General features: G+C 45.2%; 1 protein-coding gene and 1 long non-coding RNA gene across 3 annotated transcripts in view; one reads left to right on the forward strand and one right to left on the reverse strand.

Annotated features, from left to right (window-relative positions):
• Window positions 1-15,775, reverse strand: part of LOC135908928 (zwei Ig domain protein zig-8-like) — a 215,479-nt gene extending 199,704 nt beyond the window's left edge. For both annotated transcript variants that reach the window (XR_010566496.1, XM_065440801.1), the window contains exon 1: window positions 14,980-15,775. Coding sequence is in view for 1 of the 2 variants with exons in the window: in XM_065440801.1 (XP_065296873.1) it covers window positions 14,980-15,133 (154 nt within the window). In the remaining variant the exon portion in view is untranslated. The remainder of the gene's footprint in view (window positions 1-14,979) is intronic.
• LOC139054546 (uncharacterized) overlaps window positions 1-23,838 on the forward strand; it is a 50,316-nt gene that overhangs the window by 20,729 nt on the left and 5,749 nt on the right. Inside the window, exon 2 of the long non-coding RNA XR_011511311.1 lies at window positions 16,278-16,428. This is a non-coding gene — a long non-coding RNA (uncharacterized lncRNA). The remainder of the gene's footprint in view (window positions 1-16,277; window positions 16,429-23,838) is intronic.

The following is a 23,838-nucleotide window of genomic DNA, read 5'->3' on the forward strand; positions in this document are numbered from 1 at the left end:
GCCGAACTCTGCAAGAATATACCGCTGTATTTTCCAACAGTACTTTCCGGTCCAAGAAAGATCGAGCGGACAAAGTTCAAAGAAAATTTATCACTGTGCATCAGTATCGGATCTCCAGGCAGCTCGGCCGTGAACAGCCTCCCTCTCTGTCATCGCTCAGTGTAAAAGACCTGGATCGCAGACGCATGAAATCTGGCTTAACTTTCTTATCAAACCTTGTAGATGATCACATTGATTGTACAGAAATATTGGAAAATGATGGTATAGGAATTCTGGCAATACATAACTTTGAAGCACACTCAGCGCATGTTCATTATGTTCATTTGCTGCAATTTTGTTATGCTTATGTTCAATAAATATAATTACATCGATAGCCCTAATTTTCGGCGGAGCTCATGAAGATGCACAACTTGCCAGTTAGTTTATATCTTGAGTGTCTGATCCGAACTTATGCATTGAAACATTGTATACTGTTTGAACAGTCGAAGTCGAATTCACAAAGAGTTTTGTATGCCTCAGTGGCATGTAATAGCAGGTGGCAGACGATATAAATAACACGCCGCGCATAACATAAGTGTAGGCCACCGGTCAACAGCAAACAGTTGTTACGAGCAACAACCTAGTGAATTCGTCTCCTATTGTCTTCATGCGTAAATAGTTGCAGCGATCTTGATTGGTGCATCAAACGGTCTGCTTCTACACGCGATCACTCCGGCCGCTTACTTTTAAAAGAAACAGAGGGGGGAAGGGGCAAGGGGTGGAGTTTTATTCTTTCTTCGCCTAAACAAGCCTGCACGCATCGAAAACTCTTCAAGGCGGAGGGAGAGTTTCCCAAGCCACTGTGGTCAGTCAGGATCGATTGAGCAAACATTTGCTTTATACCGAGTGAAGGATTGGGCTATGCTTTGTCGGCTTTATTTTCCCTAAGGAATGTAAACAGCAGACGCGTCCAGCAGCCTTTTACTTGAGAGGGACACGCTTGTGTTTTATTCTGCTCCCAACCGTTTGACCTTCTTTGTGAGGAACGCCTTTGAGGGAAGAGCTCGATATATTGACCCGCATCTGAGCTGAACCAAGACATCCCTGGCGGGGGAATCCCAACCGTTGGGAACTATACCAACCGTTGGGAACTATAGCAGGAATATGGGGTACGTAATGCATCGACAGAGGCATTTCTGGCTTGTCACTAAGTACGTGGAAACCATCACCGCTTTAGGCGTTGAACAAATCTAGAAGCTCAAGGTTAAAGAAACATTAAAATAAAATAATCTGTTATCCACCCGATAGCTAGTGCAACCACGTTAAACATGAAGTATTGACGAACGTTCTTGATGATTTCACTAGGCTTAGTCGTTTCGAAGAAGTCTGCTGAACAACAGGGGGACATCAGTTATCATTCTTACTTCATGAAAAAGAGTTATTTCTTTATGTTCTCTAACCTAATGTATTGTCTTTGTGAAGACGTCAGTGATTGAGAAAGCATGTCCGATTTCCTATGGAAAGTAGTAAAACGTCTCGAAAATGTAGTGCCTTACGAATTCTATTTCTGTCAAGTTAAGAAAATAAGAAAAAGTTTTCTAGAGGAGTAGAACCCGCATGCATTTTCGTTAACTCGTATGCGTTCTGTAATATGCGCCCAGAGAAGGCGTGAAATAGATGCAGAATTTGTATGATTTCCGTGCTACCTTGTAAAGAAAAACATAATAAAACAAAATTTTACAGTGAAGCTGTCTATGGCTAGGATCCGCGATTTTGTGGCGTCCGCGCGGCTAAACTCTTCCTCAAAACTCTCCCCTAGAAATGAGAGTGGAAGAGGCAACAGCAAAAAGCAAACGAATTTCGCCGCTCGTGTCCGAGCTCGGGTTAACGCTAACTTGTGTCTAAAACAGCGCTCCGTGGCAGCTGCGTCTCTGTGAATGTATGACGCAGTGCGTGACGTAGTGTGCGCCTGATAAGGCGACCAAGGGCAATTTTTGGTACCATTTCTCTCCACCGTTGCCATGGGAGGTTCACGCGCGATCCGTACGCCGGAGGAGCAGCGTCTTTACGAGGAGTGACAGCGAGAGCAGTGGCGGGAGAGAGAGTGTCGACGTCGTGCCAACCCGGCGGCCCGAGAAGAACAGCGGGCCCGCGATGTGGTACGTAAACGACGAGCAAGAGCCGACGACGTATATCGCGAAGCCGAGAATGCCGCAAAGAGACGTCGACGCCACGAGGGAACGGTGCCGGGATTCGAGGGCGCCTATATGCAAGGTTCCAAAGAGGCTTTCTCGATCGCAACTTCGGGTAAAGTTGCCGAGTATGCGATCGCCTATGGTTCCACAACGACGACTCGGGAATCAACAGCATATATACGGTCGGAAGAGCGGTGGCAGAAGGCGGTGGATGTGCTGACGCGGCGCTTTCCGAGCGACAACGTTGGGGAGTTTCGAGTCCGCAGCACGTGTGCAAAGGCTCTGATAAAGGGTGCAGTTCCACGTTTTTCGACGACGAACGGTTACGTCTGACCGCATGTGCCGACACATCTTCCGATGCTTGTCATCCACCATAACAGAGTGGAATAACTCATAATTGTTTTTCTTAAACTGCGGGTTTTTTTCTTTCGAGGAGACCGTATGGGTTTCCTTTGTGGCAATTGCTACGATTTGGTGGATGTCTCGTTTTTCCTTTATCATTAGCTTTATTGGTGGACTTTGCCAACTTTGTAGATATATAACAGGATATATGGACAAATTCCGAAGACAGTGCGGTCTAACACAGCGTGTAAAAGCGCTAGATGTCAGGAGGGAAAGATGCGAGCAACTGGCACGTGACGCACGCGCCACACATATCAAAGAGCACCATTGGCTCGCGAGAAGCGCGAGTGCGATCAGTGCCTAATGGTTCGAGCTGCTGCGCTAGAAGACTGAGGTTCGATCCCACCAACGGTCACGTATCTCTTCAAACATTATAGGCGCATTTCACCCGCCCTTGAGAGAACTCGACGTGTGTATAGCGCAGTCGAGCGCGTCACAGCGTGCATGAAATCATAAGTTTGTAAGAGATACGAGGTACATCAACGCCGGTTTGATGAATGAGAGCTTGCGTAATCGCCGGTGACGCAGTATGCTGTTTCTTACCTAAACAGTTAGCGTTGTTGAATTTTACCTAGATTTTTTTTTTAAGAACTCCATGATAAGCTTTTACATTCACCTATATCGAATGGATAAAACCCGGGTTTCAGCCTAGCGACTAGTAAGAGGCCATGAATTTTTGTGGAATCCACACAGCTTGTTGATTGTAATAAGCGTTGTCTGCTTGCTGCATATGTTAATGTTATCTTAACTCTCACTATAGATCATTACCTGCTCGTGTAAAGCTTTGTAGAGTATGAAATGCTCGTCAAATATCAGCGCGTAAAAAATAAAGGGTGAACGTAGGAGAAACATACACAGCGTCCCTTGTTTTTTATGCGTTGGTATTTGCCGATTCTGAAAAACCAACTAGTCCGGATTTGAATTCTAACGAAGTGCTTAGGGAATATTCGCTGTAGACTATAATGCGATTACTGAGACTGTGTATATTCCCTTACGCTGGCTTTTCAGCATTGGTTCTGTTTTGCTTTAGAAAACATAGCATTGAAATTTGGATTGAGGCCAGGCATGGCCAGTTAAACTTTTTACCTATATCAGAACCGACAGTTTCATTTACTGTAGCGGAATTCATTGCTTCGGATGCATTGTTGTTAGGACATCCTTTAGCGTCATTTCTGTCAACCAAACCAGTTGAAAGAAAAGAAAATAGGTTTAATTATGCGAGCTGCAGCAATTCTCGTGATTTCACAACATCCGAGTCACGGCAGACGCAAGAACGTGTACCGACAAAAAAGAAATCAAACCTGCATCAAATGGCAATTGTATTCTAATTATGTCGACGTGCAGGAAAATATTCAAATTCGAACATTTTTTTTACACGCGAAAAAAGAGCAGGTGATCAAACCACGAAGTGCAGTGGCTCACTTAGAATTTAGATAAGTTCATAGAAGAATGAAGTTGCCTAAAACAAATCCGTAAAGCAGCTGATCAAGGGAGCTTGCGCAACAAAAGCTGACGGTGTCTGTTTTATTGACTTACGTATGGCAGACGACGTGCCGCGTCTCGCTTGGAGATGTAACAAAACTTTAACCAATTTTGCTGTAAAAGGTTGGTTAGATTGACCCGGATTCACAAATGCAAGAAAAGATAAAAAGTGAAAAATGTAGAAGAAAAATGCTTGAGAATTCCAACTGATAATTCACAGTAGTTGCAAGCATTACCATCGACATCTAAAACTAATAATGAAAGTTTCGGCTGAAAGCCACCCAAGCTTTCGATTTCACTTTCAAACACCCTATCAGCATCTCTAGGGGATGCTAACCACAAGTTTGGTTGAAGACATGTTCGGAAAGTTAGCGAATTTCAGAGCGACCAGTGAAGTATTCACGAACGAAAAATATTTTTTTTCTCAGCGTTCTTCACTTTTGTTAATGTCGTTAACACCATACTTTCCCGCAGTTGTGGAGGCCTAGCCAGAGTTGTCGAGAATTAAAAGCTCAAGGGTATTCTTTCTCAGCCAGGCTCCATGGGTAGATAAAGGCTATCACTAAGGTGTATGGCCCAGAGAAATTGCTTCTTCTTAGTGCTTCGACGAGAAGTCCATATATCGATAGGCTCCAACTCGACAGGTTCCAATTCTTCCTCCTACGCGCCAATTGGGGCCATTCCACGGATTCTATTTGTTTTCTGCCTGGCAAAGAAGGTCCCTGAGCAAAGACTTCTTCGGAAATGAACCAAGAGAAGAAGAAAAATAGAAAAGAGAATGACGCGCAAGACCAATGTAAGTCCAATTACCTCCGCTTATTTTTCTGCCCTGACGAAGATGCTATTAATTATAGACGGCCGCACTATCGGAACACATTAAGAACGAAATTAACTTCCTTTCTGCATGTGTTTCTTATTGCCGATACGTGGTGCTTCAGTTGTCGCTCTCCGCTGTTCTTTTCTTTTTCTTTTTAGGTTGGCCACTTCTCTTCAATATCGGAGATTTCTCAGAAGCCTACGGGTTAAATGTTAAACATACTTTCTTTTTCCAGACCATTTGGCTTTATTCCTATTCGGAAGGCTTCCTGATTTGAAAGCTAGAGCTTCCATACTTTCTTGAATCTCGCTGAATGCGCCTGAAATTATCACATTACTTTTCTCGCTCCTTTGTTCCGCGTATGCTGATTGCAGTTCACCTATAAAGCTACCTGAACAATAATTTAACTGACTGAATACAGCTAGCTTCATAGCTGCAGTCAATGCCACAGTGCGACGTCTTTAACAGTGTGTTATTGGCTTTAGTAGTTCAGTAGTTGAACTGTACTTTAATAATAATATAGAAGGAGAAAGAATGAGAGAAGTAGCCTAAGCTCGGTGCCAACTCCGAGGCCACCTATTCAAGTACATAAAAAACGCAGAAACGCTTTTCTGAGATAACCGCTAAGCTGATTTTAATGAAATATGTTGCATTTCCGAGAGAAATTTCATTTCTGGTGACTGTTGGAAGCGAAATTTTGATCTAGGACTTGAGTATTTTAATATAAATTTTAATAAATTGACAGGTATGCAATAAACAGAAGCAAGAAGTTTACTAATGCGTAGCTCTGCAGGAAGAACAGATGTCGCAATTCTGTCAGCTGCATCGCTTAGAGCTTCCAAAGCAGACAAATTTCATGTGTGAATATAAATGTTAGATGAATTCTTTATATTGCCTGCAAGGGTATTGCAAAAGTTATACTCACATATTAGTGGTTTACTTCAGAGCCATGTATAATACACCAATGCTGTCCGCTTTAGATGTACTATTGGATGCAATTTACGGAATTGTGGCATCGTTTTCGTTTTCTTTTTTGCTGAGCTCTGAAGATGTAAATTTAATGGTCTTGTTTTCTGAAATTTGTGATTTTCAACAATTTTTATTAATACAGAGATGGTCTAAATCAAACATTTGCTGCCAGGAATCACTAAATTTAGATTTTTCTTTTAAATATAAATGAACCTTAATAAATTCGGTGCAGTAGGTGCGATAAAGACGATTTCTCCTTTCCCTTGTATTTAGATAGGAGCTCCCTAGCTAAAGCGTCGTCTTAAGAAAACGTAGATAATTATGGCGGTCTATACGTAGGCGCCTAGAAGCTGCTCCGCATAGGGAACGGGGACTGAAAGGCCTATAGGAGGTGGAGGGATGGAAAAAAAAAGAAAATGTATGACCATAGTATGTATAGGACTAAGGTCATGCTTTTGGTGTTTAGAGGATAGCGCCTGTCAGCCAATGTGTTGAAGGAATGACAAAGAAAAACCTAAAGCTTGACGCTTCTTTGAATGAGAAGGCAAAGAACCTGGTATGTTTTCTAACCTAGGTCTAGTGGTCCTGGCTAGCAGAGCCCAAGACACGTTCTTTTTTTTAAAGCAATAAACAGGTTGTGTTTTCACAGTGGGCTGTTGATAAGACCGTATCTGGCATGTAAGCAAAGCAGTGCGGCTCAGCGTTAAAGGGAAGCTGAAAGGTTTTCCAAAAAAAAATGAGTGAACATGTGTACATAATGGTTTTCAACCCTCCGAATTCGAATATCGTATCGAAATTGAGCGAAAGAAAGCGCAAATATATTTTATTTCGACGAAAAGTGCAGCAGCGGACACACCCAGCTCGCGCGTCTCGTTTCCGCCTGTGATTGGTCGGGCGACCCGTGACGTCAACTTTAGCGACCGACCGCTGCCGCTCCACATGAAGCGCGGTGCCAGGTAGTTTGGTGCCGTAATGGAAAATTAACAGGTAATAGAAAATTTAGAGAGACTGCGTTTTTCTGAAGAGTTCGGCGTTGCTCCCTACATGTACGAGCCGATTGCAAAGAGCCGGCCTCTCGAAGAAGCAAACGATGCTGGTGCGAGCAGTGCTTTCGACGAGAACGAAAGCGAAGTCTTGGGATCTCCTCGTGTTGGAAATGCTCTTTGGCGAGTATGTTTTTTGCAAAGCGATCTAGTGATTTCGCCGATCTTTCGCCGATCTAGTGAGCTCGTTTCCGGTCAAACAACTGCAGTGTTGTGTTCCTGCATGCCGCCTCGTGGAACGTAAGCGGGGATGCGATCGTTGGCATTTGTGCGCTGTCCAAAGCTGTCGGCAACCTACAAAGACGGTTCAAACGCGTGAAAAGCTTCCCGGTTCATGCAGTACGTGTAGTGACCTTCATCTGTGCGCCATCCGCACACTACTCGTAACCGAAGTCGTAAAGGCGGCGAATTCCGTCGGCTACGTGAGACGGTCGGTTTCTCGCTGTGCGCGAGCGACGGGGGGAGCGTAGCGTCCTGGCGTGCGCCGGCTTTCCAGCACATGCAAACTCTACATTTGCACTGCGTTATGGTAGCTGCGTGCAGTCTGTTTTACAACACACGTGCAAATAGAAAATTCGCGGCGCTTTGCGACGAAACCTGCGTCGAGGGCGGGAAATAAACATGCACCTTCCGTTCAGCGTGCTAACATGAAGGAGCTCGCAGTAAATCAAAATCCAGGTTTGGGCGAGTTCGTGTATTCATAAGGCCTTCCAACACCAGTTATCACCAGTCAGTCCGCACTCGTGCCGTCTTTGTTTTCGTTGCTGCGATCTTTTCGCGCTGCGTTTAGAAAGCCTGCTAGTGGAAATTCTGGTGATAATCGTCGTCACGGAAGTGGTTGGAGCACAGCAGTGTTGTTCTTGAGGGCTTGAAATTCTTTCGCTTTACAGCAGCCTCCCGCTTCCTTAAAAGCTTCTTGTCTTGTGGGAAGCAATGGAAGACAACATCGTCGCGGCCGCTGGTGTTCGTGCAACCGTAGGCTGCACAGAAAGACGGCATGATCGGCCCACCACATCAGTTGATGCTGCGCACGTTGACCACCACTCTACATACACACAGACGCACCAACAAAGAAATGCAGGGTCGATCGAAGCAGATTACGACGGCACGCACGCAGAAACAAGCACGGTCAGGCACGGTCGCGCAGGCTGCGAAGGAGCAAAACACTAAAGTTGACATCACAACACCGCGGTTTCCGGTCTCCGCTCGCATCGTCAGCGTCTGCAGCAGCGCGCGGCATTCGACGGGGGGCGGAGCTACAGCGCAATTTCAACCGACGATTACGTCGCTCCTATTTGAAATAAAAAACCCAAATTTGACCTACATGCTTTATAAGGTTCCCGCATCCGTATATGAGCGTCTTATTGAATTCGACAGACTCTTCAGCTTCCCTTTAAGCGGCGCAAGGAACACAGAAAAACGAGAACAAACGCTTCTTTGTCTCTTGTCACGCTTATAGCGCTACACCACGCAGCCTTATGGAAAACCATATAGCCGAAATCGTCACCCTTTTGGAAGAAAATAGTGGGTTACAAGCAAAAGATAGCTGCGCTTATAAGATCTCTTCAGTAGCTATTTTTACGAGCCGCATCTAAAGTAAGCAGAAATGCCTCTTGGTGATGTGCACATTCACATTTTGTGGACGTGGTCACGCCATACCTGTGGCCGCTTTGCTATAGCGCTTCCGTCCTCACTGTGGGCGCAATACTGCGCTGCAGCAAAAACAAAAAAAAAATGTCGTAGACATATTTCTCAAATCAAAGTTTGCAAAAAGAGCATCGACAAATCGTAAAAATTGATTACATTATTAACAAAGGCCGATCGCCTATAGGAAGTAGTTTTTACTGACGATAAGTTTAGTTACCCGGGCCTGTATTCACAAAGTACGCCGGGCGAGAGACGCGAAAGGAAATGAGGTTAGCTACACGCTGTAGACCTTGGTAACATAGACAAATGATGGCGAAGTGAAAGAGAGAGAGAGAGAGAGAGAGAGAGAGAGAGAAAGAGCAGACAGGAGTTTATATCAGTTACGTGCCTTCACATACCGTAGAGGAGCTCGTGTGGCTTTCAGGATTGATGTGCTGTGGATGCCAAGCTCCCAGGATATTTGCTTCGGTGAGAGGCCTATCGTCTAGTTTACTCAAGCCATACTACACTCGGACTGTTCGTAAGAAGGGGCATCTTTCAACCAAAACTGCGTATCAAGTAAGTATTTAAGATCAGCTAGTGACAAAAAGCACTTAGGCGCAGAAAGGTTCGTGAATTCGTGCCCTGGGCCCTTTTTTGTGAATTGTCTTTATATAAATGCTGTACGCAACTGTCTTATCAACACGCCGAGTGCTATAAGGAGGGACGGGTGTCCGAACGTCTCCCACTGAAAAAAGAAATGCACAAACATGAAAAAGTTTTGTGAATACTGCTCATGCATTGGATGGAATGTTGGAATACTGGAAACAAGATGGCGACTTTTTGTTTTCATTCCTTGTTTTCATTCCTTCCGCTTACAAAATGCACCGTTCTTTCCATATCGGTGGACGTGGAATGCTTGCGCAATTTGTAGGAATAAAATCATTTTAACAAAAAAAAGAATAAGAAAAGAAACAAAAAGAACCTTATCAGTGCCAATTTTTCGTTTTGTAGAAATTAATGTTATGCCAATGGGTCAAGATAAATTATTTTCGCTAATCTGTTCCTTGCTTGCACCATGCAACGGTCACCATTAATACCGAATTTACCTAGCATGGTAGCGTTCCACATTGTTGAAATTTCTCGAAGATTGACTAAAAATGTATTGCATACGCCGCATACTCATTAGATCAGTGACTATTGTAGAATATCCACTCAGATGTCACAATTATAAAGTGAATTTGAGGTTAATATAACGGCCAAACACTGACATTGGCAGCAATAAGATCTATTTCAGCAAGCTTAAGCATAAATCCTAAAGCTTCGATTCAGCAAAATACGCACTATCGCGCAACGCCTATACTCTTTACTACGATGGCTGTTTGTTACGATGGCTTAAGAAAACTTTAGCTCCGTCAATTCAGGCCACCTGCCACAGAGAGAAATGAAGGAGCTCCCTGCATTTATCCCAACACGCTCATCGTCTTGCAACCATTATTCGTACACACCCCATGCCAAGTCCTTCGCGTTAAGCAATACGGGTTCTTGCAAAGTGCCGTCTTTTCTTTTTTTCTCTCTCTCTGGGCGAGAACGAAGCATAGGCATGCATGCGCAATGACGAAAGTATTTTCCTCCATCCCTTCTCGTGCGCACTCACTTGTGTAGATCTGAGTGTGTCGCAATGCTTCCCTGTAACGCAGGCACCTGAAGAAACATGCATGGCGACTCAATATCGCTTCGCGCCAAGCGACACCAGACGAAGAATACGAATGTAGATCCGCACGTCTTTATTATCTCTCTCTCTCTCTTTCTTCTGCCAGTTTTATGATTTTGAGGAATTCTGTATGAAGAGGGAGAGGTCACTTAGCGCGAAAGGCTGGACTGAAAGGAGGAGTAGGGGGAATGGTCGACAGAGAGGGTGAGAGGTGAGAGCCGTTATCAGCGCTTTATAAATCTCGTCAATGCGCGAACGCTTCGGCGGTGCGCATCAAAAATTTAAGCCTGCCAATATACGGTGCCCGCGCCCTCGTCTGCTGCGAGCGAGGCAAGCCGCGTGGGAGGGGACTGGACGTGATAAAGTGACCCAGTCGAAAAAGAATCGCGATTTACCCACGCTGAGCAGTGAACTTTGGGAAAGAATTATCCAAAGGAAAACGGCAGCGAACAGAGCAAAAACAACGAATGGCACGAGATCGCGGACCGCGCGGAAAGGAGAAACGCGATGAGAGAAAGGAACGAAAAAGAACAGAATTGGCGGGGCCGGGATTATGGGATATGGAAATGGGCGCAGTGAATTCCCTTACTGAGCACATTTTTATGCGCACGAAAGGAGGAAGAACGAAACGGGGAGAGAGAAAAAAAACTGAAAGGGAGAGTACAAGTTCTAAAAGTTAGTCCATCTAAGAAAGGAAAGAAACTTCGGCCACGCTGAGCAAAACGAAATAAAAACGTAGGAGCGCGTCTATTGCTACGGCTGCCTCAATAACCGGTAATTTGGAGAATGTAAACGTCCAATGTCTGGACAGGCAGGGTGCGCACACGCCCACCCGCCAGGCGAGGAAGGAAAAATCGCTGCCAGATTTCAAGTAGAAAGCCAAGAAGTCTCATGGGAACAGAGAAGGAAAATTCGGGAGGACACTGAATGGCACGAGGGTGCCGTGCTGGGACAGTGGCAATTATGGTTTGACTAAAGATTGGCGCTAGCGCAGGCGACGTCCGTGCTGGTAATAGCAGCTGCGTACTGGAAAGCTCGCTATTCAGCGTACCGCGAAGGCGATCGTAAGTTGGCCAGCGGACATCCTATTTTACGATGGAGACAGCATTCGATCAATACTGCACATTACAATACGAAACAGAATTCACGTTGCAGTAATGGAAAAAAAGGAAATTGTGCTATATATGTAAGAGACCGGTAACTGCGAAAGAATTTCGGTCGAAATGCCGAGGATTGCATTACTGACTTATCCTGCCAAGCATATAGGGCGGAACGGAGCTATAATTTTTCTAAGCATCTTCAATTTACAACAGCGCAAGAGGGGAAGGACAAAGAGTACGCACATACCGCTGCTGTTTTCTCTTCTGTCCTTCTTCCTTGTTACGCCATTTCTAATTTAAGATGTTCAACCAACAAGCCCAGATTCTGACCAGTTAAGCACTGGAATGCAGAGATTACTACAGCTCTTCTGTTAAGCGCGCTCTGAAAGCCTACGGCGCCATAAATCTGCTTTAAAACTGTAATGTACCAATAGCGGCTAAGCTTTTGTATGTTGTTGGTGTCTGCTCGAATTGCTACTTAGTGAGCACAAAAAGCATGGAGGCTGCGGCGTCCAGGACAGGCCCATGCAAATCCTACACGTTTCCTAACCATCACAAATTTAGGCACTTCACCATTCTGGTCATCAGCATAAAACTGGCGAGAACCGTGTGTTTATTTGCAGCGATGAAAAGCAAGGTGGCAGCAAAGGATAGTTTCAGTCACATTAGCTCCCACTAAAGACAGTTTACAGCCTTTGTCGCGTATCTTTGCTCCATAATAATATGTGGGTGGCATCCAAATTCACGCTCCAGTGGCGGCACCCTCTGCATTAGAAATGCTGATGTTAAAAGCTATGCTCTTGCTTGTTGCATGCTGAGGAAGCAATTGTGGGAGCCGGAAACACATCATAGAAGTTGGGTTTTTGGGCACCAACTATAACCATCATCTATCTTGCGTGCATTTCCTTTCTTTAACACTGCACACCCGGTAATTCTGGGCCACGAAAGGCACGCGCGTTATCAGTATGGCATAGCATTCCTGACAGGAAAGGGGAGACTGCATAGCTGCTAAGAAAGAAAACGCAAGCAATACAGATGACTGTTATTGTTGTGCGACAAAAGATGCGCCCCAAATAGTCTACACTGTTTTCGTAGTGTTGGAAGGAAACATATTTATGGCGGCAGCACCCTAGAACGAGCGTTTATGTTTTAGCCGGAATAGGCAAGTTTCTTTTTCACAGTGGCAGAGCTGTTTTGAATATTTTTCCTAATTCGAAAAGATGAATGCGCACATGTTATCTATACGTTGAAAGCACAACCAAAAATGCGCCTACGTGCTGTCTCGTGTTTCCCTTCTTCGTGTGTTGTTTTATTCGGCGCCGTTTTTGTAATCATGCCTAACCAACTAGCCCACCAACACATGCTCAGTCAAAAATGCTAGTTTCATAACTCAAAATATGTCAGAGAAGTTCTTTCTTAACTCTTCATTTTGACCCCCTTCCTGCTTCGCTACAAAACACCGCAAATGTAAAATTTAATACAATCCTATGCCTTCCACGGGGCGTATATAAATTATAGCTTTGTTGGTGATACTCTTTTTTAGTCGTGGTCATGTGAAGCTCTGTAAGTTAACCCCAGTGTTAGTTAAACGCCTTCCATGGAAGCGCTTGATACAATACGCGTCATATAAAGTTGATGTTCCGAATTATATACTAGTTAATTTATGTAGTGTAAGTTGCCTATGTGCTGACAGCCTCCAGCTCAAAATATATAATAATTGCAACACAATAAGTGGCATGAAATTTGAGCCAGAACTTCGGTCAATTCGTACAGGAACAAGCCGACAGGCTGTTGCAGTTACAGAACGTCAGCTGGAATTCTTGCAACTCCGAGTAGCGCTAGAAATTTCAGAAAACACCGTCCACGGCCTACCACATATAATAAGGTTGCCGGCAATGCAAACAAAATAGATGAAATTTGTAAAACACCTGGTCTGACGCTGTCACGCCCTATAAATCAGTTGGAAGTAAGAGGCAGCTTAGTAACAATGTGTCAGAGGCCGGTGTCCACTCGAAGCCCAGGTTATCATTAATGTCGTACTTAAGCCCACTGATTTATACCACTCACGCAAAAGGCTTCGTCAGCGTCTTTCACGCAGCAGAGTTATGCTTTAGGTTGTGTAACACAAATTGCGTAAGAAGCTAGTCTTCAACATCTCTTCAGGCGGGCGGCACGAAGAATTCAAATGTCTTTCCCTCTGCAGTGTGCCTTGACGTTTACAAAGAACACAACCAGAGCTAATAGTTTCAATATATTCAAGTTGTAAAACATTTCGAATGCAAAATACTCGTTAAAAAAACTTCAATTATTCTTAAGACGTACGAATGGGCTAATTGTTTTATCATGATGGAATATGGCAGCACACTTCAAAACAACGACGTAACACAGAGTGAACAAACACGAGTAGTGTACTGCAACTAAAGGATTTATTGCTGGATAAGCATGCATAAATACGCATGCCAAAGATTCTATAGGCAATTTTAGTCTTCTAATTTTCGCTTATAATATATTGGTATATGAGTCTGTAGTATGCCACGCTAGCTTATGTACTATACTTATTCAATAAAAGTATGTGTAATCATTTTACAGAGAAGCCTGCTTTACCATGATATTCAATTCCGAAGCCATGTTAAGCTTCTCAAAAGCAAAAACAAACACCTGGTAATAAATTAAAACTGTGGTACATAACCAAATTTGGTAATAACCAAATTCGCATCGATGACTAACACACCATCGATCGGACTTAATGCCCTCACTCCTGAGAAATGGGCAGAATGCTCAACCCTTTGGCTCGAGGCTCAGCTAAGTCGAATACAAATTAAAACCCTATAATTCGGTACCTTAGCATCATAACAAAGCAAGAATAAGAAATGAATATATCCAACATGGCCGCTTGCGGGTAGAGTTCATGTGATGGTTCAACTCAGCTTCAAGGCGAAATTGATTATGTTCTTTCTGTCCTTACTCCACCAGCGCCTTATCGACGCTACCAATGGAATCGGCAAAGAAGCGCAGTGGGCACAAAGACAAATTTAAATGAACCATAAGATTTTCCAAATCCTGAGACTGCTTCAAACAATGTTCGAATATGTCAAAGTGGATTTTGCATAATTGAAGAAAAGCCATAGTTGCGGCTATTACATGACAAATGTAAACCGCTGCGGCAATGTCCCAGAAAACTTCATTTGTCGTTGGGGCGTTCATAAATCGACAGAAGAGTTTGCAGTTGTCATCCAGCTGAAAATAATTAAAGATTATGGGTTTTACATGCCAAAACCACTTCCTGATTATGAGGCACGCCGTAGAGGAGGATTCCGGAAATTTCGGCCACCTGGGGTTTTTTAACGTGCACCTAAATCTAAGCACACAGGTGTTTTCGCATTTCGCCCCCATCGAAATGCGGCCGCCGTGGCCGGGATTCGATCCCGGGACCTCGTGCTCAGTAGCCCAACACCATAGCCACTGAGCAACCACGGCGGGTAGCTGAATATGATCTTCGGTCCGTAACGAATGAATGCCAAACAAAAAAAATTACAAACGAGAGTTATTTAGGAAATGATTGGCGATCTTTTCTGTAAGAGTAGATTCTTAGCAGGGAGGTAGAATTGGGTGTGCGAGCTCAAATTGCGTGCGATGGAGGTATATATTATACCTGAGGTGGTGTATTCCGAGGAAAGGAGAAACTCCGCCGTGATCTCTGAGAAAGCGAACGACATGGTGAGGCAGAGGGAGTACCAGCAACCACGCATCCCGAACGGGCTGCGGTGCAGGCCGGCTCTGGCACAGCTTTTCCTCGGAGGGCTCATGCCGGGCCAGCGGGTAAGTTCATCGGGAACTCGAATGTGCCTGGTCCGATAAGTCACAACGGCGCAATACACTGAGAACTCGCAGTTTCGGAGGAACGAGTGAGCGGACAGGCTCGACGTGCAAGCCCGTGTCCAGCACGGTCGTGTAAGCGTTCAAACGCTGTTCACACGTGCGTCAGAGAGAACGCGTCGCGACGCGATATCGCACGGAATGAACGGGCATGGTCGTGTAGACGCGACTTGCGTCTCCTTTTGTCACTTTCGCTCACACCCACTCGCGCAGTAAACCTGAAAGCGATGCACAGTTGACTCAATCCTTTTGGCACATAAATACAGTCCCTGCAGAAACCACGCAGGAAGGTCGAGTTTGTAGTGCCTTGCTTCTTCTGGGATATCGGCGTTTGACTCCTTTAACCGGCGTCCTCGTTGTCCTATCTGCAGGCGCGAGCCCGGGAGGCAAAGTTTCCGTCGCCCCCGTCTTCTCCCCTTCCTTTTTCGTCTTCACTGGCGCGCACTACTGAGAAAGTGGGACAGCGTCGTGAGGAGGCGGCTGCGGCGGGAGCCGGGAGTGCAGCAGCGGCGGCAGCAGCCACGAGGAAGCAGCGAGCGCTCGCTTCACCGCAGGACGCGTCCGATGCTTGTGGCGCCTCGAGGTGGGAGAGGGGGTGTCTGCGGCCTTAGTCACGTGGTTATTCCCGCTTCCCAAAACGCGCCTGCGCGGAAGAGGAAAGCCCTGACGTCACGTCCGCTTGTTCGCCCCCCCCCCACCCCTCCCTTTCCCCCCCTCGCCACCGTCTTCCCGCCGACGTCCCGGACCGGCGGCGTCGTCCCGTCGCGCCCCGAATTTGGGGAAGAGCGAGAGCGCGCGGATGGGGATGGCAGCGTTGGCGCGTTTAATCCGCATCGCCAAGAAACGCGCGCGGCTCCGCCACGCTTTTCCTACCGTGCCCTTTCTCTCCTTCTTGGTCGCTTCGGCCTTCCCTTTTTCTGCGGAGGCACCCTCTTGGCCCGCATCCAAGTGTAGGAGACTTTTGTCGAGAAACGGGCTGCTGCGGGACTGTCGATGTAATAAAATAATGTTCGCTCTTTTCCATTGCACGGATGCCCCATTTTTATTTCTGTGTTCATGTTTGTACTTTTCCAGCGTTCATGCTGCGCCGGGCTCTTTCTTTTCTCTCGACCGCTGCTGCCGCGTATTTGTGGCCACTGCAAAAACGCGGAGCGAATGCAGTGGCGCGAATCCGTCTTCCAACATGTTTCCTCATGGCCTCGTCATGGGTTCTACGATGCTTCCGGTACGTATTGAAAAAAAAAAGAAGAAGGAAAGATGTGCTTGTCCGCGCTTCGCTCTGACGACTTGTATCCGAACAAAACAGGTTGTGTGTCCTTGATGCGCCTGTCGCATTGTAAGCGATAAAGACCTAGGCAGGCAGCTCATGTCAGTTCATTCAAACGTTTTACCACTGTCATTGTTTCTTTAAAGTAGTGGCCAGAGGTAATTTTTCAGAAGAGAAATCGTCTGCACTTACTACTTGTTATACTTCCTTTCACGAAATAATTATAATTTCCCGTAGTGGCCCTTTCCCGAAATACATTTGCCCAATTGATGAGGCGAGGCACAGAAAAACATTCCGATGGCTGCTTTTTCGGTTAGCTTCCGATAGTATGAGTGTATGTCTAAAAAAAAATATGCCGGAGGTTAGACATTGCTGTTCATGTCCTTACCGTAAATATGTGCAGTTCGTCAGAGTTACTGTACATTATGCGACATTAAGGCAAGTTTTGTTACCCGAAAGTTACTTACTGTTACATTGAACAAGAAAATACTAATACTAGTTTATATACACACACACACACATATATATATATATATATATATATATATATATATATATATATATATATATATATATATATATATATATATATATATATATATATATATAAACAGCAACATTTAAAAACATTTGTAAATGCTGGCAAAACGCGAGCCCATATTACTTAACCAAGTAGACAAAGAGGGCGCAGTGCTCGTGATGAATACAAGCAGCTACAGTTCTCAGGGGCAGAGGCAACTTAATGACACAACATTCTATAGGGACCTGAACTAAGACCCCAATGGAGAGCTCAAAGAAAGTGTTAAATATACTGTTGCAGATCTCATAGAAGGAAACAAAATCGATTATTGTGTTGTGTATGGTAATATCACTTACCCCGGCAGTTGGTAGGATCTACATTTTTTCAAAGCTTCATGAACGCAACAAACCACGTAGACCAATCGTTTCAGGAATAGGTACACTGACCGAGATCCGTTCAAATTACGTTGATTGCCGCATATGTACCATTTCTCCTGCGTCTCCATCGTACATTAACGAGGGGAACCAAATTTTAGGTAATTTCAAAGATCTGGACGTTTCTCAAAGGTCACTTCTGGTGACTCTTGATGTAACCTCACTGTACATGATTATTTCTCACTCTGATGACATATCTGGGCTGCCCTGCTCACCTATATCAGTCAGAGTTCAATAAAACGTTTCATTCTTCCACTTTGTGTAAGGTCTTTGGGATAGATTAAGTACTGGACTCAAACATTTTTAAGTTCAATGGCGAATACTACGTTAACTTAGCGGCACTTCTATGATGATGTTTGAGGTTTAATGGCGCAAGGGCCAGGTATGGCCAAAGAGCGCCATGCTAGTGGCACTTCTATGGGCACCGATATCGGTCCTAACTACCCAAATAACTTTATGGCACTATTAAAAAACGAGTTTCTTGGCAGCCGTGATATGAAGCCCTTCAATAGAAACATTTCGCAGACGACATTTCGCTTATATAACATCACGGCGGATTAAATCTTCATTACTTTAACGAGGGTTTTAGTGTTACCCGTCAAACCATATTTTTCTTTCACTCGTACTCGGCAACCAACATAAATTCTTTACGTAGCAGTAACCCTGTTGAACGAAAAGCTGACGGGGAAGCGCTACCGGAAACAAACCGATAGACATCAATCCCTTCATTTTGACAGCACTCATACAAAACAGTGCAAAACCACCCTTCCAAGATATCATGTCATTTGATGTAAACGGATCTGCTCAGGAAACAGTGGATTTATTCGTAACTGCGACTATATGCGATGAGCACTAACCTGACAGAGATACCTCGCGCAAATCATTGACGACGTTCTCAAGAACGCGGACAGCTTCAACTGCAGGGGCGCTTAGAAGTGACAAGGGATCGGCGAGCTCTTCATACAGTAATATCATTGTTACCTTTTCTCACTCACTATCGGTTACTAATGTGACCGACGTCCTAAAAAAAGACACCAACATCTTGACTCAAAGCGACCGCCTTAACGTGCAGGGAACCGCCAAGGGTTGTTTATTGCAGCTCAAGCAGCCTGCACAACGTTTTAACATCTCCAAAAACAACCAAGCCTTCTATTACTCCGACTGTCGCTCCTGCAGTGAACTCCGTTGCAAGGTTAGCGCACGTAAAGAGCAGCTCACAGACCGCCGTCAGTGCCGACTCGAACTTCTCTCTAAGGATAAACGGAGACTTCACTTGCGACAGCAGCAATTTTGTCTGCATGCTTCAATGCTCAACTTGTCGTAAGCGAATGTTGGCCAAGCTGAAGCGTCATTTGGGTGCCGTTTCAACAACCACAGGGCCCATGCTTATAACCTTCCTCAGCTTCCACTGTCAAAATATGTCTAAATTTCAGGTAACTGTTCTGAAAAAATCAAAACCAAGATACTGCAATCTGGCTTTAAAACTCATCTTCACAGAGAAGTTGGTGAATCTTTTCTAATTAATAAGTTCAACGCTCTCCATCCTGGCATAAACTAAAAGGTGAAAGAGGTTACTTTTCTTTCTGTGTACCGACACTAACCGTGAAATCAAGCTTACTTTTCGTTTTCTTTTTTCTTTGTTTGTGTGGTTCTTTTAATGATTGCTGTTATTCTCCTTTTTATTTTAAAGCGGAGCTGTCTTCGGACAGTTTCCAGCGTTTTGTGATGTGCGTAGGCGAAAACCATGGCGGCGTCCTAACGACAAATTGCTTAATTACGCATACGGAAAAATCATATCAGAGTGTGTGTCGGAGCTTCGTTTGAGGTCAGACGTGTCAAAACCTGTAATGGATGATGGATGATGGTTTGTTGCGCTACGATCTACGCAAACAACGACAGCGCGGCCGTTGCCCCGTGTGCCTTACCGACGACGGGCGAGAGCCTTGCCGTGGAATGTGCCGACGCATGCGCTGAACAGAATGGGGACCGAATCGCTGTCGCCACCGAATTGGGGGTGAGCCCCACCACTGGAAAAGCTGGCGCTGCCGTCGGCGCGACGTGGTACGAGGGATCACGTATACACAGCGGACACGTCGGCTGCTTCGGAAGCGCCAAAGCAAGCTCAAAACGAAAGTTTGAAGTCCCACATGCGCTTCGGTTCTGATTTAGTGGGGAGGTTCTACCGCTTCAGGTCTCTGCTTGACAACACTTGAGAGAGAGAGAGAGAGAAGGGAAGACGGAAAGGCAGGGAGGTTAACCAGACTGAGTCCTGTTTGCTACCCTACACGTGGGGAGGGGAATGGGGAGTGAAAGAGGAAGAGAGAGAACTTAGGTGCAGGATGTCTATAGTCGGGCACTCAAGTCTGTTGCCCTCAGGTAGCGAAAAAGCGCTCGAACTGCTTTCTGCGCCAATGAACTGTGAGGCCAGGCTCCCAAGATCTTCGCTTCCGTAAATGGCCTGTCATGCACTCTATTTAAGGCACACTGGAGAGTCTCACGTTGACAACACTTGAAGTTACTGTAACAGGTAGCGGCTGCCTTTTAAGGCGTCCAAGATGGTACGCTACTGCTTGGTTCTGCAATGCCGGACCTACGCAACGGAGCCCGGTGTTAGCCTTCACACGCAACCACAGGACAAGAAGCTGCGTGAAACTTGGATAGTGAAACTATCCAAGTTTCACGCAGCTTCCACGGCAGGCAACCATCAGCTACAACTCGGGTGGGCAGCAAGCACTTCCGCTAGGAAGATTTCTGCGCCGGGGTTGCGATGTTCTAGAAGTAGCAGAAAACGGGCACCGAGACGCGCGCCCACTAGAGCTGCCCGGCTCATGTCATTAAGCTCTGGTATACGAACATGCTAATTCTAGATCCTCGCAAGTTAACTAGAATGAAAATGGAAAGGTAAGAAGCACATTAAAAAAAGGCATGGTGTACATTCATGTTTGTGTTAGTACCAAACAATGAATGTACCTGATTTAAGAGAAAAACAGAGCAGCGGGAAATTGCTTGCTGAGAAGACCGATAAACATGGAGTGCGATGCAACTTGAAAAATAATGTTATCGAAACGTTCATAAATTTAGGGGGAAAAAATGAGTCGTCCCGATGGTATATCAAAAGTTGCCGTAGGCGTCGAAATCCTTAGCTATAACAATATTATTTTTAAACACCTCTGATAAAGTTCACGCAACAGTGTTTGCTTGTGTGTTGTCAATGGCCATATGCTGCGGCCTACAACTTCCGGTACAGTGCGAAAACGCGCTCGCTACGTAAGCGAAACATTGTGCGCGGACATGCATGCGGACGAGCAGTCGGTCACCGCGAACCCATGCGGTTGCTGTGTCGAGGCTTCATGCTGTTCTACTCCATTTGGTTATGCAGGCACCTCACAAAAAAAAAAGAAAGCGTATTTCACATAGTTCGCTTTCAGCGAATGCCTACCTTTCGCGCAAGAAAGCGATTCGGGTGATTCCATCACGGCGACCACGCGCAGTGGGCATTTACTGTACGAATCCGGTAAACAGATAGTGTCTGTAGACCATTATGGGCTTTCTGTTTGCCCAAGGTTATTATTTTGGCAGTAAGGACGTCCTTTGTTTCCAGAATACTTACAGAAAATGCACAGGGGGGCTCCAGCGTGGTGTTCTTATTGGGCGCCGACAGCCAAACATATGATAACGCCGCGTTATCCTTCATGCTACGCAAGCGAGGCGCTTCCGACAGATGGCAATTCCGTAAGTCCTTGCCGGCGATGCGTTTATTCCGGAACGTTAAAGAGGGACCATGAAGCCTGTATGATCGACACATCTGGATGGATTCTCCCGGCAGACCCCCACTTCCATGATCATTATGATCATTGTGGGTGATTTTAACGTCGGTGTGCCTCGTCCCGACGGAAAGTAGTTCTTGTAATTTCTCTTGCAAAGGCTTTGCATTCATTGTTATACCAAGACCAATGCCTCCACGACACGCCATCGGTCCTGCATAGACCTAACGTTCGCTAAGAATATCCCCAGTGTAGTCAGAGAGTGCATGGCCGTCTATCGTAGTGACCATAAAGCCACAATTACTGCAGTCACGAAATAAGCGTAATTACAAATAAACAAAACAAGGTCACGTTTGTGTTGTTTTGGTTATAGTTTTATTCTGCTCCGTTGGTCATCCACCTTCACAGAGTGAAATACTTCTGAATGTTTTTTGTATAGCCACGATAGTACCTGTTGGACTTTTATTTGCAGTCTATTTATGCATCTTGTTTTGTGCGCAATATGTACCAACACAATCCCCTTTGACAAACCGTTCATCACGACCTCTTATGATTTTTTCTTGGTATTTAAATATAGTTCTGTTGCTTGAAATAACTACAGAAATCCGATTTGTGCCATTTCTTTTGTCATGCTGGTGAATGTAAATGCTTCAAAATCCGTTTCAGCTACAGTTTTTGAAGGCGAATGTGCCTTTTTAAGCGCCATTTACGATTTAATAGTGCCAACGGGATGCTTTTAAAAGTGGTCTATTCCTATTATGTTCATACTCCGAGAAATGCCAAGAAAAGACCGAAGCAGGTAAAGGACACCTATCTAGGAGGTCAAGACGACCACAAAGTGTCTCCCAATGGGGATAATAATATGTGAATTTAATGAGCAAGTGTTCTGCAGAAGTGTCTGGTGTGTCACGGAGTATGCAGTCGCAAGAGGACCTCTTTCTGTATGCAATAGAGAAAGCGAGGACTATACGTGCCAAAAACGTAGCAAAGTGTTTCTCGTTCTATGTTGAAGGAGGAAGACAATTTCGTCGGCCTATTCAACCAAATGGTCCTTTATAATTTACACCTGACTTCCCGAATCACTGCTTTGAGGCCCCATACGCAAAACGATAGGGGTGTCGGTTAAGTCAGCCTATGCACCACAGCAGTAGTTCTGTCCACTATTTCAGAATTCGTTATCCCAAAGTCGTGTGGGATCCGCTACAAATGCATCCAATGAGTGGCATAAGATTCGAGTGTCAATATTTTCTTAATTTCATAGAAAATCGAGAAGCTGTGACAGTGAAAATAGCATTGAGGTATTGTGTTCAGAGCTGCTTTGAAGTCTGAGTAGATTATCTACTCAAGTAAAACTCTTGTGTGGGCTAGTTGGTTCATGCTTGAATGAGTAAAGGCAAGGCGCAAATGACCAGGACTGAAGAAGGACATAAACGACAGGACCGGCGCCGGTCCTGTCGTTTGTGTCCTTCTTCAGTCCTGGTATTTTGCGCCTTGCCTTTACTCGTAGATTATCTAGTTTTGAATGCATGCACTTTCGGCCATAAATGCCGCAGCTTGTATAATTCCAAATAGTTCTGCTCTTGTAAATGGTTTGTGAGACAGCTTGTAAGTTTTCTTTACTTCATATGTCGGGATGCAAAGAATGCTCGTGGAAGAGAGATCCGTCGTTAATGCATCTCCAAAGAAAGACGCATTGTCAAATTGTAGCCGGCTCTACGCAGGAGTCCAAAACTTTGTCTCCAACGGATGAGCTGCAGGTTTCTATTCTAGGTACTTGCAGCCTCACTGAAAGCCCCGTTAGCCGCCAAGAAGCACGATCTAGTTCTTGCTGCACAGTAGGGGACTCTTCAGAAATTGAATTCCTTATTGCTCGCATCACATCACCGACGAAGTGTGCCGCCACCAGATGTGAGTTCCTCAGCGACCCGCTTTTTCGTCTTAATTTGTAAGTTTCTTCGCTTGACCTCAGCACTCAGTTGCTGAAATTCGGTCAACGGTTTCTACCTCACCAGGCCTCCAAGCCGTGCCAGCGGCTCCCACGGCAACCGAAGGAGTTGGCAAAGAGCGGACCCCGTTCCTCAGAGCACTTGCCTGATGCAAGTGGGAAGATGAATGCTACTGCAGAAGAACAAGCGCCCTCTGGGCATCCGGCTAACAGTGACCACTTCAACGCAAGTGCGACAACGGATGATGCACTCGAGATGAACTGCCCCAAGAGGGCACGTATATAGTGACGATCACGAGCCGTACAACAATGCCACGATAGTTGAAACCATCGACATAGAAGTGGAAGGCAGATTGTTCACCACGGTGACGTAGAAGAAATCATGCCAAGTGGGAATACCAGTGATTTTCAAGCTCACTGACTTGGAAGCGGCGTTCTCGAAAGTGAATCCAAACAAGTTGTTAAGCTAGATTTTTACCACGGCAAGAGAGAAACACAATCATTTTGTGTAACGAGGGAAGGTAACCTTTCCGTGAATGTGTCTTCTCTCGCTACCTCTACGAGACCACTTTTATTTATTTTTTTATTTATTTTCAATACTACCAATCTCAAACGAGACCATAGCAGGTGGGCAGTCATACAATTTCAGCCGAAGAACACCAATGAACAGCCTAACACTGGCCAAGAAAACCAAGCAAAAGCAAG

Source organism: Dermacentor albipictus, chromosome 1 (assembly GCF_038994185.2).
Source record: "Dermacentor albipictus isolate Rhodes 1998 colony chromosome 1, USDA_Dalb.pri_finalv2, whole genome shotgun sequence".
Taxonomy (NCBI): Eukaryota; Metazoa; Arthropoda; class Arachnida; order Ixodida; family Ixodidae; genus Dermacentor; species Dermacentor albipictus.